At 38.4% G+C, this 17,570-nt stretch overlaps 1 protein-coding gene across 12 annotated transcripts in view; it reads left to right on the top strand.

Annotated features, from left to right (window-relative positions):
* The window catches only part of TENM3 (teneurin transmembrane protein 3), a 350,102-nt gene extending 336,574 nt beyond the window's left edge, over nucleotides 1-13,528 (top strand). For all 12 annotated transcript variants that reach the window (XM_033513516.1, XM_033513518.1, XM_033513517.1 and 9 more), the window contains 4 exons: nucleotides 933-1,229; nucleotides 2,466-4,077; nucleotides 5,905-6,035; nucleotides 9,912-13,528. In XM_033513516.1, coding sequence (XP_033369407.1) covers nucleotides 933-1,229; nucleotides 2,466-4,077; nucleotides 5,905-6,035; nucleotides 9,912-10,667 — 2,796 coding nt within the window. In that variant the 3' untranslated portion in view covers nucleotides 10,668-13,528. The remainder of the gene's footprint in view (nucleotides 1-932; nucleotides 1,230-2,465; nucleotides 4,078-5,904; nucleotides 6,036-9,911) is intronic.
* Nucleotides 13,529-17,570: the final 4,042 nt, after the last annotated feature.

A 17,570-nucleotide genomic window follows, 5' to 3' on the forward strand; every position in this document is an offset into this window, starting at 1 on the left:
GCAAAAGAAAACCAGACATTTTCCTTTTAGAAATTCAAAAGTGACAGCTAATTCAATGAACTTGAAAGTTGTCATATTTTGAACACTAAAGGGAATGAGTGTGGATTTCAGTGTAAATGTATTACACAGAAATCAGTACCCATCACTGTAGTTTACATATATCATTAACGAGGTTTTCAACATAAATGTATCTATGCTAAGGCTTTATTTTCAAATCAAAATACTTATAAACTTCAAAGCATTTTTAACTGTTTTTCAGTGGTTCAGTAGTCTTTCAGTCATTTATGGCATTAAGTGGTCAGTTAACTAGGAGAAAGATACAATCTTCTACTAAGGATTTCAGCCTTATAAATACATTGCAGCCGTGGATGGTATACTGAGTTAAATTTTCATTTGATCCAAAAGGGGAATGTCTGTGTTCTAAAAACTGTTTAACCTTAATTTGAAGATCTAACATGCTTTTGAAGATCTTGATCTTGTTTTTACTATTTTGAAAAATGCTTGCTGTGAAGGACTAGGATTCAGTTCTTTCTTAGCATGATTGTTATGAATTGGAAAAGCAGTTGCTGGTAATATATTTTGACAATAATTTGCTAGATATACTTCAGACTGCCTACAAAATTTTCATTGAAATGACCCCATTTATTACAGAAGTTTTCAGTACACATCTTTCAGTGTTTTCTTAATAGTTGACTAAGCATCAAGAAAGAACACATTGCAACAAATTCTGAGCCCTCTCTTCATATAATCAGACCTTCAGAGGGAGATACGAATATAGTGCCTTAAAATGATATCAAGAAGTTGGTATTTTACACATACAGCAAATCAATCACTGTAAATGGAATTTAAAGAATAGCTAACTTTGGGGAAATAAAAGGTGGCTGGGGTTTGAACAGCATGATTTATTGTGTCATTTTGTTTGCTTTAAAAAGGTTAATGGCAGAAACCTCCTTTCAGTTGACTTTGATCGAACCACAAAGACAGAAAAGATCTACGATGACCACCGTAAATTCCTGCTGAGGATTGCCTACGACACATCAGGGCACCCCACCCTGTGGCTCCCGAGCAGCAAGCTGATGGCTGTCAATGTTACCTATTCATCCACAGGTCAAATAGGCAGCATACAGCGAGGCACAACTAGTGAAAAAATAGAGTATGATGGACAGGGAAGGATAGTGTCTAGAGTGTTTGCTGATGGGAAAACCTGGAGTTACACATATTTGGAAAAGGTAAAGAACACTCAGGTTTTTAAAAATGCTTGGAATGTGCAGAAATTCTGCAGCACCTCACTGCTGCATACAAAGCAAAAAATAGGTAGTAGAAGCACATTGCAATTATTCTAAGTATCAACATGTGATTCCAAGGGGAATATTTCATTCCACAGATATGTAATCGTGCTGTAGCTAATTGCTAGGAATTGATGTGTTTCTAAATTATTTAGGCCACTGACTAACAAGAAGCATCTGCATTTACCTTTTATCTTAACACTTAAGGTACAGGGACTATCTGCAATTCAATTCAACTGAAAATAATTTGTTTGCAAATGCTCCACTGTTGTGGGCTTTTTTCACTACCAAGAAAAGCTCTTTTTTCTAAATAGTTACATTTAGAAAAATACTATTTTTCTAAATAGTTACAATTGTCAATTTGTACTTGCTATATGTTGTAGCATCAAAATAAGGGATAGGCAAAAGATCAGGAATCAATATATATGTAACACTTGCTGAATGATAACTGTCCTTCTAGAAATATCTGTGAAAATCACCCATGTGAGATCTCATGTCTGCTATGCAGAAAGAGAATCCATTTCTTTTAGTGATTTAAATATATTTCTGTTGAAGATGTTGCTCATCAAATACTGTTTACTAGTTACCACAGACATAATTTAATCAAGACCTATGATACATAATAGCCACACATTAGGAAAATGTCAGAATAATTCAAGTAGCTCCTTTTGATATAAATAATCTAACAATTGTTTTGCCTATGTCTCAAAAGCTTACAGAACAAGAACACAGTATTTAGAGATCTCAGGCTATTCAAAATTCTTCAAAATCATCTCTTAATTGTAGGGAAGAAATTGTATCTCCCATATGTTGTTCTCCTTGTGAGTTAATGGCTCTAAGACAGTTTTACTTCTTCCCATATTAAACATTACTTATCTGAATCCATTGACAATCTGCTGTTTAGCTGTGAATGCTTGATAAAAGAGTGATACAGTCATAACAAGTAGCAAATTATGAATGTGGAACTACTAATTACAGAACCCCCTACAATTAAGCATACAAGTAAATTAGGCAGGGAGATGTTAACAACATGTAAGGTCAATGATAACTCAATTAAAGAGGAGATAATTTTCTCAAGTGGGAATGTCACATTTTTGTGAAGAAATAATATCAGTATATGGCGGGAGGGGAGATACTGCACCATTTGTCACATGATAAAAATCTGTTCTTAATTTTCAGTCAATGGTTCTTCTGCTCCATAGCCAACGGCAGTATATCTTCGAATATGATTTGTTGGATCGGCTTTCTGCTGTCACCATGCCCAGTGTTGCTCGTCATACCATGCAGACTATCCGCTCCATCGGCTATTACCGGAATATATACAACCCCCCGGAAAGCAATGCTTCTGTTATAATGGACTACAATGAAGAAGGGCAGCTCCTTCAAACTGCTTTCCTGGGGACAAGCAGAAGAGTATTATTCAAGTACAGACGGCAGACCAAGCTCTCAGAAATTTTATATGATAGTACAAGAGTTAGTTTTACTTATGATGAGACAGCAGGAGTCCTGAAAACAGTAAACCTCCAAAGCGATGGTTTTATCTGCACCATTAGATACAGACAAATTGGCCCGTTGATTGACAGACAGATTTTCCGCTTTAGCGAAGACGGAATGGTAAATGCCCGATTTGACTACAGCTATGACAATAGCTTCAGAGTGACTAGCATGCAAGGTGTCATCAATGAAACCCCATTGCCTATTGATCTCTACCAGTTTGATGATATCTCTGGCAAAGTTGAACAGTTTGGAAAATTTGGAGTTATATATTATGATATTAACCAGATCATTTCAACAGCTGTAATGACGTACACTAAACACTTTGATGCACATGGGCGCATCAAGGAAATTCAGTATGAAATATTTCGGTCATTAATGTATTGGATTACAATTCAGTATGATAACATGGGACGAGTGACAAAAAGAGAAATTAAGATCGGGCCATTTGCCAACACCACAAAATATGCTTACGAATATGACGTAGATGGTCAGCTCCAGACAGTTTATCTGAATGAAAAAATAATGTGGCGATACAACTATGACCTGAATGGCAACCTGCACTTGCTCAACCCCAGCAGCAGCGCCCGTTTGACACCACTTCGGTACGACCTGAGAGACAGAATAACTCGACTAGGAGATGTACAGTACAGGTTAGATGAAGATGGATTTCTGCGTCAGAGGGGTACCGAAATCTTTGAATACAGTTCAAAGGGCCTCCTTACTCGAGTTTATAGCAAAGGCAGTGGGTGGACAGTGATTTATCGTTATGATGGACTTGGGCGACGAGTTTCCAGTAAAACTAGCCTTGGGCAGCATCTCCAGTTCTTTTACGCAGACCTTACTTACCCAACCAGGATAACTCATGTATATAACCACTCAAGCTCTGAAATCACATCTCTGTACTATGATCTGCAAGGACACCTTTTTGCCATGGAAATTAGCAGTGGAGATGAGTTTTACATTGCATCAGACAATACAGGGACACCACTCGCTGTTTTCAGTAGCAATGGCCTCATGCTTAAACAAATCCAATACACTGCTTATGGAGAGATCTATTTTGACTCTAACCTTGACTTCCAGCTGGTAATTGGATTCCATGGAGGCTTATATGATCCACTGACCAAACTAGTCCACTTTGGAGAAAGAGATTATGACATACTGGCAGGCCGGTGGACAACACCTGATATTGAAATCTGGAAGAGAATTGGGAAGGATCCAGCTCCTTTTAATTTGTACATGTTTAGAAATAACAACCCGGCCAGTAAAATACACGATGTGAAGGATTATATCACAGGTAAGAGGTTACTTGATTATAGCTTAGAGATGCTGGATCTACAGGCATCCAGTTTAGAGGGAATGAGACTGTAGGTAGCAAAGGCAGGAAGAGACCTTCTGTGATCACTTTAACACACCTCCATCACAGAAAATACTTGCTGGAAGTTGGTTGATATTTTCCAGGGCAGACTTTTGCAAGGCTGCTAATGTAAATTGCTCAATAAGCTCCAGGGCTAGCACAAAGTGATGAGTACACAGCCAGGTGCAGGGAAAGAGGAATAGAATAGTATAGAAAAAGGAGTGAACTTCTCTTTTGGCAAAAAAAGGTGCTAATGTGCTAACTTTCATATCTCAACTCTTAGAAAACCTATATGCTTTTTGTTGTTCTAGAGTTAGTGATGTGTAGTGTTTTCTATTATTCTACATACCAGAAATCTGACTGCACAACACCAGAATTTTTGGAAAAATGTATGGCTCCGATACATTTGATATTTTGTATTTTAATTAGATGTAAATAATCCAATATATACAGACATTGCAGTCTACAGGAAGGGCTCAACTCCACTTACTTAAGAGCTGTGAGGCTACCACTTAGAAGAGCATCCTGGGAATCAAGTGGGTTTGCATTTATTTAACAAACAGCAGCTATTAAGTGGGTTGCTAACAGGCTGCCTGGGAGTAAGAATAAAAACAGACCTCTGAATCTGTCCTCTTTTAGCAGCGTGTGCTATAGGGCATGCAGTTGGAATCAGATTCTTTGTGGCATTGCACATTGCTTCGTGCACTTAGTTCAGAAATTGCCCTCAAAATACAGTTTTGGTTCTTTTCTTAACATCTTTGATGTCTGAAATGCACAGGCACACACTGCTTATATAAGGTTATTATTACAATTGGTAATTTGACTGACTCGCAGTTTTAGATGCAGCGCCTCATGAGGCATATCATTTATTTGAAAATGTTATAAATTATTTTAAGATAAATATTTTTTTATTCTTTTAATTTTTGGAAAAATCTGCTTCCTTATTCCACATACTGTGAGCTTTCTTAAATAAGAATTATTAGACTTGGTAAGGAGCACTCTGCCAACCTCTAAGCTTAGAATTTGTGGAAGATAGTGTAAAAGAACAGAAGCAAGGCAGAGCACTCATTCTTGCCAAACAATTGTTAGCTGATTGCTGGCACCCCTAATTTATTTTTAACAGAATATAAAGTGTATCATAAATAATGTTATCTAATGATAATTTGGTATCCTGTCTGCTTACTGAGCATTTCATTAGCTTTTCATTTCATCGATCCCACATCATCTTGAAGAGGAGCAGATTTCTTTTGAATCAACAAAAAATATCTGCCAAATCATTTGAAAGGTAATTGGCCATATAGGTGCTATTTCAGGAGTAGTTTGAAGTCATTACCATAACATGCACCAAAAGGACAGGATGTGATCTGCAGTACTTTTTGTTTTGGCTTTGTTTTAAAGTATTGATGATGGAGGTGTGACATAAAGCATGTTTAACCTGACCATGAAATTCCAATTGGTTTAGGCTGTATGACAAGGAAATCTCTCCTTAATTGAGCTGCCATAATTGTTCTGGAAGTCACCGAGGCCATCAGACTTGCTGAACCCTGCAATAACTTTCAACTGAGCCTAGTGCAACTCTTAGATAGAACAGACATTTTCTTTTAAGTTTAGAACTGTAAGTTTCCTGTATAGGTTTGCTGTTGCTTCTGCCATACAGAAGGAAATCAACTATGCCAAAAGCTATTATATGTAAAAATGGTACGGTTGCAAAATACAGAACAATTCTAATATTTTTCTCTCTTTTTTCTAATAATTATTCCCTTTCAGATGTTAACAGCTGGCTGGTGACGTTTGGCTTCCATCTGCACAATGCCATCCCTGGCTTCCCTGTTCCAAAATTTGATTTAACAGAACCTTCTTATGAACTTGTGAAGAGCCAGCAATGGGAAGACATACCAGTAAGAAACAAAACTAAGCATACAAATTGAATAAGCTAGAATGTTCCCTTCTATTCAGATCTTATTAGGAATGGATAATTCTGACAGCCAGGGTTATTCGCTAAGTTCAATCCAAACTTAGTACCTTTATCTAGTTTCAAAAGAATTTGAGAAATTACAGGTGGAGGGTTTTTTTACAGATTTGCTAAGTTAGGTACAATTTTATATAAGCTTTTGTTTGCTTTTAGCAATAATAAATATTTTAAAAGACAATAATCAATGAAAATAAGTTTAAAATGCTCTAAAGGTGTCTCATTTTCATAGCAGAAACTACAGAGATTATATTTGTACTAACATTCTGCCTGAAGACAGTAACTGAACACTGTAGTAAAAAGAGACAGTGAAATATACAGAAGTTATATAACAAACACATACCAGGCACCACTATAATTTTACTTCTATTTAATATTAACCATGCATTATGGACACCATGTGTTATATGCAAAGATAAAATACTGAAACTGAAATTACCTAAAGTAAAACCTACTATATTGCATAAAATTCAGGTGCTTATAGAGTTTTTTGAAAGCAAAAAAAAAGAACTTTTATTCTGAAAACCTGCTATGGTTTTATATAATGGAAGAAATGCATGTGGAAGTAAATTCTAAGTCTGCTATTTAAGAAAATTGTATTTACAATTAGCTTACTCAAAGATCAGACATATGCCCTCAAAAATCCTATGGTTTTTCATTTAGAAGGAAGAGTTAAGAGACATTAAAATGGGTGATCCCTTCTAAGTAGTCAAAAAAAGATCTCTTTTTACAAGAACCATGATAGAGAATGTTACAAGAATTAAAAATTATACAAACCTCAAAAAGTCTACAACCTAGTGTAGACCAAAAGTCCTTAGAACAGTGGCTCAGCAAAAGGGAACATATGGAAGCTACCTTTGCATTCAGGAAGTTAGGTTAGTTAGTTAGTTTAGTTAGTTAGTTAGTTAGCTTTTAACAGCAAGGAATTGAGTAATAGGGAAAGACTTTAGAGCACAGCATGAGATTAGTGTCTCCCATGAGCAACAAAAGCAGTGAAGGAGGAGCATGGCAAGCACTCCAGTTGTACTGGGAGATAAGAGACCTGTCATCAGGCATGGCTGTGAAGAACTATCAGAGGTTGTCTAGTTAGGTCTCAAAGGCCAGAGTATAAAATCATCCACTAACACCAGCAAAGGCATACCAGGAACAGAACCAGTCTGGTCAAAGAGATGAGAGCAGACAGCTAGCTGTCAAAAATCATTGGGAGAGAGCTCAATAACATGAGGAATGCCAGGAGCATGTGACATGACAGACCAAGAAGCACGTGATAGGAAAACAAAGATTCAAAATTCTCAGGTAGGAAGAGGCTGTAACTCTGATATTCACTGGTGAACAAGCAAATGCAAGCAGGAGGCAGAAATAAACACACAAACCTCTTGGTATTTTGAAACATTCTGGAGTGACTGAGTTTTACTGAGCTCTGAGGATACATGTTAAAAATAAACTTTGTCATTACGAAGTTGTTACAGGATCTTGCTGCTCTCACTGATGATTGCTGTCTACAATATATTTTGTGCTCAATAGCTTTCATGTAGGATTTACAACAGCTGAAATCCATACTTGTTAGCAAATGCAGACCAAAATCTGCCACACTCAAGAAAAATGGAGAGTCCAAGTTAATTCATAATTCTCTCAGGAGTTATCCCCTCCAGAAAGCTACCCTTGTGGCAAAACAGAGAAGCCTTTGCAAACTTTTTGCCAGGCTTTGATCAGCAGCAAGGCTAAATTAAGGTTATACGAATCTTAATGATTTCTGCTTGGTCTCCCATCCAGAAATTTAGGAAAACAAAAGAGGTTTTTGTCAGCAGTGAATCAAATGGTTTAAGCAGTATTTTACTAAAAGGAGAAGGGGTCAATTGGAAGATAAACTGGATCATCATCAAAAACTAAGTACCTATTTTCAAAAGTGCAGCCAAAGCTATTTAGATCTTTGTTTCCTGCTGAGGCAACTGCCAGGGCGGCTGCCTGCTCGCACCTCTATCAGTACAGCTCATTCACAGCTTGTTGCTGTTAAGACCCAGGGTTAGACCGATGTGTCTATTCTGCACAGTTGTGAGGTCCCATCCCAACCACAGCTGACCCTGTAATTTGAGCTGCCCTGCTATCTAGGTGCACCAGCTAACCATTCCTACTAGCTGCTCCTGCTCTTTCAGCCGTCCAGGCTAACCACTGCAGTTACACTGACAGGTCCCATTCCCCAGCCATCCTCTTTTTACCAAGAGTGCATCTGGCATAGTGGGCTACACACAGCTCTTCCATGACATTCTGCTCTCCTAGCTTTTCATTAGACTGGCTTGTAGGTTCTTTTCATTCGCTGTCCCTTGTCTTTGCTAGCTGTGGACAAAACACTGCTGTATTCAGGGTTGCACCCATCTGAAGTTCTTGGGGAAAAGCTCTTCCAGGCAGGAGGTTGATACTTGAAGTGAAATGGAAGGTAACACAGCCAAATTGGCCACAGTCTTTGCACACAACCCCTTTTATCAGTTTCTACAAGTATTTGCAAGAAAGGGTATCAGTCCCCCAGTATTCCACCTCACTGGTCCATACCATTAACTTCTCTCTCTTTTACTGTAAAGACTGTCATTACAGTTTGAGTTCCTTCATTTCTCTAGCAGCTTGAGGGATTATGAGAGCCTCCCTGCAGTTTGGTCTCAGGCTGGGGCTACTTGAGAGACTCTTATCTCCTAACTCAGTGAAAAGAAAGGCTTGTTCCAGTTCTAAAGCACAGCTTCATGACCTGCAAAAATCTCCTCAGTTTGACTGCACTCATGGTAGACAGGAATCTTAATTGAACAAGCTCAGAAGAAGACATGGCACCACAGTAAGATGACACTGTAGTAAGATGACTCTTACCTGTATTAACGTGACATGGTCTCCTGGCAATTTGCACTGGCAACCCAGAAAGTCAGTCATGTGCTGGGCTGCATCAAAATCCATGGGACCAGCAGGGCAAGGGAGGGGATTTAGCCCCTCTACTCTGCCTTTCTAAGACCTCAGCTGGAACACAGCATCTAGCCCTGGGGTCCCCAGCATAGGAAGGACATAAACATGTTCAGAGGAGTCCAGAGCAGGGCCACCCAGTTGATCAGAGAGATGGAACACCTCTCCTTCCTATGAGGAAAGGAATTGGGATTGTTCAGCCTGGAAAAGAGAAGGCTTTAGATAACTTAATTGCAGCCTTCCAGTACCTGAAAGAACTTATAGGAAAGATGGGGTTTATTTAGACTATTTACAAGAGCAGGTGGTGACAGAACTAGGGGGAATGCATTCAAATTGAAAGAGATTAGGTTTAGATTACGTATTATGACAAAATTTTTACTGTGAGGGTGGTGAGGCCCTGAAACAAGCTGCCCAGGGAAGTTGTGGATGTCCCATCACTGAAGGTGTTCAAGGCCAGGTTGGATGGAGCTTTAAGCAACCTGGTCTAGCTGAAGGTGTTCCACAGCAGGGAGTTTGAACTAGATGATTTTCAAGGTCTCCTTCCAACCCAAACCATTCTGTGATTCTTGTGGTTATGTACTGGCATTGCAAGTCTATCCTATGCAGCCCAGGAAGTAGGCTCTGAAGTTAATGCTGATTTTTGTGCAGGTTCTCAGGGAGACAAAGAGTAAAAGCACTGAACATTAGCAAAATAATCTTGTAACTCAGCAGAACAAGCAGTATGCAGATCTAATTAACTCCCTGGCACTGTCAGTTGTGGCATATCCTGTTGTTGTCCACGGGCAGCACACCAAGAAATCCTGGCTGTTTGGCATTTAGGGGGCTACAGATGGCTGGTAAAACTTCTGTCTGTTCTTGTTTACAGCCAATTTCTGGAGTGCAACAACAAGTGGCGAGACAAGCAAAGGCTTTCCTTTCCCTGGGAAAGATGGCAGAAGTGCAGGTCAGCAGACGGAAATCCAGTGGAGAAAAGTCATGGCTGTGGTTTGCCACGGTGAAGTCTCTGATTGGCAAAGGGGTGATGCTCGCTGTCAATCAAGGCAAAGTGCAAACAAACGTGCTCAACATTGCTAACGAGGACTGCATAAAAGTGGCAGCTGTTTTGAACAACGCTTACTACCTAGAAAACTTGCATTTCACTGTGGAGGGAAAGGACACGCACTATTTTATCAAGACCACCTCCCCTGAGAGTGACCTTGGGACACTGAGGCTGACAAGTGGGCGTAAGGCCCTGGAGAATGGCATCAATGTCACTGTTTCCCAGTCCACCACTGTGGTGAACGGCAGGACTCGTAGGTTTGCTGATGTTGAAATGCAATATGGTGCTCTAGCGCTTCACGTCCGCTATGGCATGACACTTGATGAGGAAAAGGCCCGGATACTGGAGCAAGCCAGGCAAAGAGCTCTTTCCAGTGCCTGGGCCAGAGAACAACAGAGAGTAAGAGATGGAGAGGAAGGCGCCAGGTTGTGGACAGAAGGAGAAAAGAGGCAGTTGCTAAGTGCTGGAAAGGTACAAGGATACGATGGGTACTATGTACTCTCTGTGGAGCAATATCCAGAATTAGCAGACAGCGCTAACAATATACAGTTCCTCAGACAAAGTGAGATAGGAAAGAGGTAACACACTGGCTTAGCTCAGGCTGCCAAAGAGACTGTGTATCAGTGTCTTCTAAAAAGGAGACCAAACTGTTTTGCTGCATTACTACTTGAGCCTAAGCTTACATCTTTGCTCAGATTTTTTCTGTAGCACAATCCAGACTCTGCAACAAAAAGAGCGCCTTCCAGAAGAATGATACTGCTAATGACAAAACTTTTTTTTTTCTCAATGACCTTAAAGGTGATCTGCTTTAAAGAATATGTTTACATATGCATATCGCTGCACTCAAGTTGGACTGAAAAGTATTAAAAAAAAAAAAAAAAAGAAGAAAAAAGAAAATAAAAAGGCCTACAGATTTTGCAACAGGCTGTTTCTTTGAGGCACTGTATTTAATTAAGATACAGACCCATACAGTGTTTCCAAATAGTACTGAATTGTTGACCTTTGCTTATGAGAAGTAGTCTCTCTCACTTTCTCTCTCTCTTTTTCTCTCTCTTTCTCACTGCATAGGATGTGGTATATATCTGTTAATTTTAAAACATGGGGCAAAAATTACTGTTTATAGACAACCCAACTGCATTAAACTGTGCTGCTTTCTAAAAGGACATTGGCACAAGTGACTTATGCTACCATGGGAATTTAATAATGGATTTTACAATGCTAACATGGTTTGCCTTGGGGGGGAAATGGCAAGTAGAATCCTTGTTGCATATAAGCAAAGGAAACCCTGATTTTTTTGTAAATTATGTGAGACAAGTTGTTTATGGATTTTTATATGAATTACAATTTACTGTACATCAAATATTAGTCTCAGAGGAGTTAATTTATGTAAAGTGTTTAAAAAAGTTTATACTTAAAAATAAAATGATAAAAACATGTGCTGTGTGTGATTTTTTTTAAAGAAAAAGGAATTGCACCTTTTATGTTATAGCTGTACAGTATAAAGGATTATATTGTAGAGATATAACAGTGATGACTAATGTCCAAAAGTGTTAATATTTTTGTATTAGGTTTAAAGCTGTGCATCTATCACTCTGCTGATAGGATGGGACACTCCACAAAGTGGCTGGCTGAATCAGACCACAGCTCCCTCCCCTCCCTCTCCTGTCACCCAAGCCAGTGCCACTGCATCAGTCATTGTTAGAAGGCACAGTAACCAAATAAGTCCCATTTAGTATGATGGAAGACTTTAATAGGTTGGGGTTTCCTTGTCTTTTTCCAGCCCTAATGTAATAAATGGACATTTATTCATACCAGGTGGGGTTTCTGTTGGTTTTTTAGAAGCTTTGTTTCACAATGAAGGAATAGTGTCTCAGGTGCTTGGCAAATTGTATGTAGAAGAAGAAGAAGAAATGATGTAGTTTCATCCAGTTATGTCAACTTTGTCTTCTGTATAATACAGCTCTTTTAGGTGTTAATAACTCCAGATAGAAGAAGCGTACCTCTGACCTGATGCTACAGAATTGCTCTTTAGGCAGGCAGGCTGTTCAGTAGGTTCATCTCCTGGCCTTCAGCTGGCAGATCAAATCTTATTACTGTGAACACAACCTGGGGATGGAGAGGAAGGTCCAGTTCTAGTGCCTAGTCTGCATCTCCACACCATTGCATAGATTTGGCATGCTCTGCTCCAAGGCCCAGTATATTTGCTGCAGGAAGATCTGAAGTGTGCAGCTGGTTCCTTATAGGAAGCCTGTGGTGGCATCTATGGCATCTGTTCTACATCTTGGCTGAAACCATTCTTAGAGCTTTAGTCTCATGAGCACTAAATTCAGCCACAAAAATAAATATTTTTAAGATGAGACAAAATTGGGGGTTTTGATGTTCATTGAATTATACACAGTATTTCTATCCATGTATTATAATGACAGAACATAGTAAGTGAACGTGTCTTAACTATGAATGGTTCAAGTGGATGTAATAAAAATAGTTTTCTAACTGCTTTGTATTCTGAGAGTCTATGGTATTACATACTCTAAATTGCACATTAGGATTGTTTGATAAACAGATTCGAATTTCTCCCAGCCAAGTCGCTACCGAATCTACAGTATCAGTGCTATTACTGTATGTGTGTATTTGGTAGAGCATACAGAACTAATTACACATATAATGAATGCTAATCATCTATTAGAATTAAAGCACAGATTAGTTGTTAGTACTTTTACCCTTGAAGCTTGAGGGCCCTAAATTTAGAGAGGATGGTATGTCAGACCCCAGAGGCGTGTCATTGATCTACATATTCTTTTTAAAAGATGTAAAATGCTAGGTGTTTGCAGTTCTGTTGGGTGGCTCTTCCACAGCACTGTATTTAGCATGCTGTAAGTGCTCTCTGTTGAAATAGGCTCATATTCTAAATTATGTCCAATGTTTCTGTTCTGTTTGAATATGAAAAGCTTGTATAACATGTCAACATTGAAATATATCTTCTACTTGGCGCATACCAGTCCCTTCTCCTTTGTTCTGGCACCAATAAACAACAAATTATAGTATCTGTTGGTGATCATTTTAGATACAGTCAAATCAAGCCAATTAGTGGCCTTGTTAGTAGGTATAATGAGCCTATTTCTTGCTAAAATAGACTTGTGATCTGGACATGCTCCTGCAGGAAATAGTGACCTTGGGGAATATAAAAACAAAAGATCTTTTTAAAGAAAAAATATGCATAATTAAAGAAGCATATTACAAAAATAAGAAAAAAAGAAAGGAGATTCTAAGTATTTTAGACAATGCCAGTCAAAATGCTATCCTGATATTTTAAGATGTATATTTCGTCTGATTTGTATTGTTCTTTTAATTTGCCTTCTTAACTTTATATGTGTCCTGAATTTTCCACAAATTGATAACTATAGATTGCATCTGGGCTTTCCAATAAAAGCCAACCCAACGTGTGTGTGTGTGTGTGTTTATATTTGGGTTTTTTTAATCTGTATGTCAGATATTGCATCTGTGCTGTCGCTTTTCTCATATTGAAGAAGCAAAGTGATCCCCTTGCACTGGTATTGATTCATTTGCTTCACAGTTGGCAGTATCTTTTTTCGACTCTATCCAATGGCTTCATCTGCTAACTCAGCAAAGTGAATTACTCCATGGGATCTCTCAGGGGGTCTTCTTTACAGAAAACATTAAATATACCTCACAAAGCCAAATCCTTCATAGATAAGAAAAGCCAAAGAACAAAAAAATCACTTAGAACTATTTTTACTCAGGAGGATAAGAGAGAAAACGACAAAAAGTACTTGATTATAAAGAATTAGAGATTGGCACTGGTAGTTACATACATACACAGAAGAGATCCTTCAACCTGCATTTAGGGCCCCTTTGCAGAAACTGCTGACTTCAGCACTGCTCTTCGTCAAGAGACTGCTTTCATTTTAGTTGGAACAGGCAAACTTCACCACACTCACGTTGTAGTGACAACCTTGAGTTGGTAACATGTTGATCCAGCACTAATCAGGTCACTGCTTAGCTAACTATGGCCTAATTTTGTTATTAAAAAAAAAAAAAAGGCAGTAAGAGATCTTTGTATGTGCACACTTGGGAGGTGAGAAATTTGCATTTGACAAGGGGGGGAAAAAAATGCCAGTTACCACTGCCACTCTTCTGAGGCATTTCTAAAGTGATGGCTGAAAAGCTGTAAAAGAAAAACACTGCATAAAATAATAGTTAAAATTGTCTATGAGAGAATAAGCTGTGTTTGCAGAGAATCAGATGACAAAATGTTTGAATTCTGTTTTCAGACAAAAAAGAAGGAAAAAGCTTCTGAAAGTGTTGCTACCTTGGTATACTGCTATGTCCAGGAGGGCAAGCTATGGCTATACATGTGGCCAGCCTGAGAACCTTTAAGAAAAAGAGGAAGAGACTCATGCATAATTCTTTGGGGATGGCAAAGCAGAGGCACTTATTAGAAACAGCTTCTAAGCAGCTTATTAGAATCTGCTTATTTGACACTTATTAGAAGCTGCCAGGGTTAAAAATAAGCCAAAGCACAGAGCATCATCCCACAGCATAAACTGAACAGCACAGTGATAACATATCCCTAACTGCAAAGCCACATCCAAACCCACCAAAATAATCAGCTTCTCATCTACAGCCAATCAGTCCTAAGCACTAAATATACAAGCTTTATACAATTAAATTGACCTTTACACACACAAGTTGCTGGAGCTCAGTGATACAAAACAAAAAATGCCAAACAAAAAGTGATAAAAAACAAAATGTGAAACAGTTAATTGGTGAGTGCATGCCAGTTGTTCCCCCCGAGAAAAAAAGGAGCATGTGGTCTATGGCTGTCATGCTCAAAAGCTTAAGACTTAATTTTTTACCTCTGAAGTTTTTAGCTTTGTGGCAGACAGACCACATAAGGCAAATTTAGCTGTGTGAGTACTTAGGCTAGACCTATTCAAAAAGTCAAAATACTAATAATAGGTAAATCCCTGTGCATCCCTCTGAGCCCATTTTTCATCAGAAGTAACATAAATAAGGGTGCCAGGTCTTAATTAAGTGTACCATGAAAAGCTGAAAAAATGCAGCTTTTCTGTTCACCCATCCCAGAAACCTGAGTATTTGTTATGGACCACCAAATGTGTCTTAGGCCTTTCAGGGTGAGGAGGTGGTGGAAAGGTTGGTTTGTCATGCCTTCTCCCAATCAAAAGATATAATACTGGCAATTGCAGGTGGCACTGTGAAGGACAAGAACATGCTATTTGTGCTCTGGCACAATCTGCCCTGCTTTAATAACAGGTATGCTGGAGACAACATTGTAGGGAGAGCAAAAGAGAGATGAGCTGCCCTTAGGTGGTCTGAAATGCAACAGTGAGAATGAAGCCATGCAGTACCACACGAATAGCAGTGTGAGGATTATCAACTGCAATATTCTTTGCATGCATGTCTTTTTTAAAAAATTCTTGGCCTGATTTCTAACACCACAAATGCCAAATTTATGCAATTCTGAGCAGTGCAAGCATGACATAAAATGCATCACTAATATGACTAAATACGGGTCCCCATTTCTAAACAAAGCAAGCTAAACTGTAACACCACCCCTTTTTTAAGTATGAGAGAGCTTTATATGCAATTTAAAAGGTGAAGAGTAAGTGGAATATGATGGCAGCTCATTGAAGTGACATGTTTTCACAAAACCTGCTTTATTGCAGGTAGACTCTCTTGCTGTTAATTACTTTGTAGGTAAATTGAGTAAACCTTTTAATTTACTAAGTTAAAATTCCAACACTGAGGAATATAAATTTCTAGTCGTGCATACAATTTTTTCCCTACTATTAAATAAGTCAATGCTATAGTAACATAATTATGCAGCTTAGAGTTAATGGCTTCCACAAAGCTGTCTTAATAAAGCCTTTTGGGATTCAGGAGGAAAAGGAGGAAATTCAGAAACTAAGAACAAGGCTGGAAGGCAACAACATGTTTCAACTGGCTCTAGTTACTCAATCACACTTAAGCTGTCTGAGACAGCAGGGTGAGTACCATGCATTACAGAGGCACCAGGGAAAATTGTTATCCCAATGCAATAAAATATTTCCAAATTTCAAGCCCATGATTCATTTTAAAACTAAAATTACAGGAATAGCTACCTAATAAACTAATTAAAGTTACAGCAATAATAAATAAAACTGAAACAGCATAAAGAAAGATAATAGAAGGATCAGTTAGTAATGCAAATCTGAGTGTAACTACAGGCATGTTAGAAATGCTGTAAAAAAAGTATGAAAAATGCATGAAAAAGTTCATCCGTTGTTTGCAGATAAGAACCAATATTGAAAAATGAGCTGGGGAAGGTGTGGGTGTACAAGACCATAATACCAGAACCAGGTATTAGTCACCAACTTACACAATAATGGGGAAGCACATATTTTTTTTTAAAAAAAAAAATCAGTCACGCCAATATCTGCAGATGACAAAAATTAATGGAGTGGCAAATAATGGCTAGGACAGAGCAGTCATACAGAACAATATGGATCACTCGCTGAAGTGAGCCCATTCAAACAAAATGCATTTTAATACAGGCAACTCCAAAAGTAAAATATCTCAGAATAAGAAATGCAAATCTTGCTATGAAAGGTACACAGCTGCCTTCAAGAAAGCACTGACTGGAAAGAATGAGGAGTGCATAATGGATAAATAACTCATTGTGAGATTCCAGTACAATAGTGGTGGCAATGAAGAGCTTTTAGGGGTGGAGAAGCTTAATGAGATTACTGGCCTTGTTAAACAAGGGAAATATGAAGGCAATGTTATCTCTGCATATGGTGCCAGCAATACCACTCTTGCATACAATCCTGATGCATTCACCATGAAAACCTTGGAGAGAGCACAAGGAGACATCACATGTAAATCTGAGTCTTGGAAAAATAAAAAAAAAGAAAAAAAAAAAGAAAAAAAAATGAAAGGCACAAAAGGGTGCCATGACAATAGTGTCTAAATGCCCTCACAATTAAAAAAAAAAAAAAAAAAACACGTTGTAGCAAAGTGTTTCCAAACAGGGAAGAAAGGAAGAGAAGGTGGGTGGGAATACAATTCTGGTAACTGACAACAGGAGTAGTCTCCAAAAGCTTCTGGCAAAATAAGAGCTATTAGGAGCACATGTAATGGATGCAGGTGATGTGAGTTTAAACTAGATTATGGCACCGTTCATTTAGCTGCACAGGAGACATCAAAGAAAAACCTTTAGAACCGGTAAATGCCAGTCCAAAGGGTTTGGGCTTGTCTTCTTATCACCTCCCTTTTAACAACCCTGAAATATCCAAATTAAGTTGATACAGACCGAAGCCAACAAACATTTCCCTAAAAGTTTCAGTTCTTTAAACATCAAGTACAAGGCTGAGGCATTTAAAAACATCCCTCGGTTTCCTCAGCAGAGACATGTTGTTCTATTACCTTTTATAGCAGCTGATTATTAAAACTAACTAAAACAAA

Source organism: Parus major, chromosome 4 (assembly GCF_001522545.3).
Source record: "Parus major isolate Abel chromosome 4, Parus_major1.1, whole genome shotgun sequence".
NCBI classification, from domain to species: Eukaryota; Metazoa; Chordata; class Aves; order Passeriformes; family Paridae; genus Parus; species Parus major.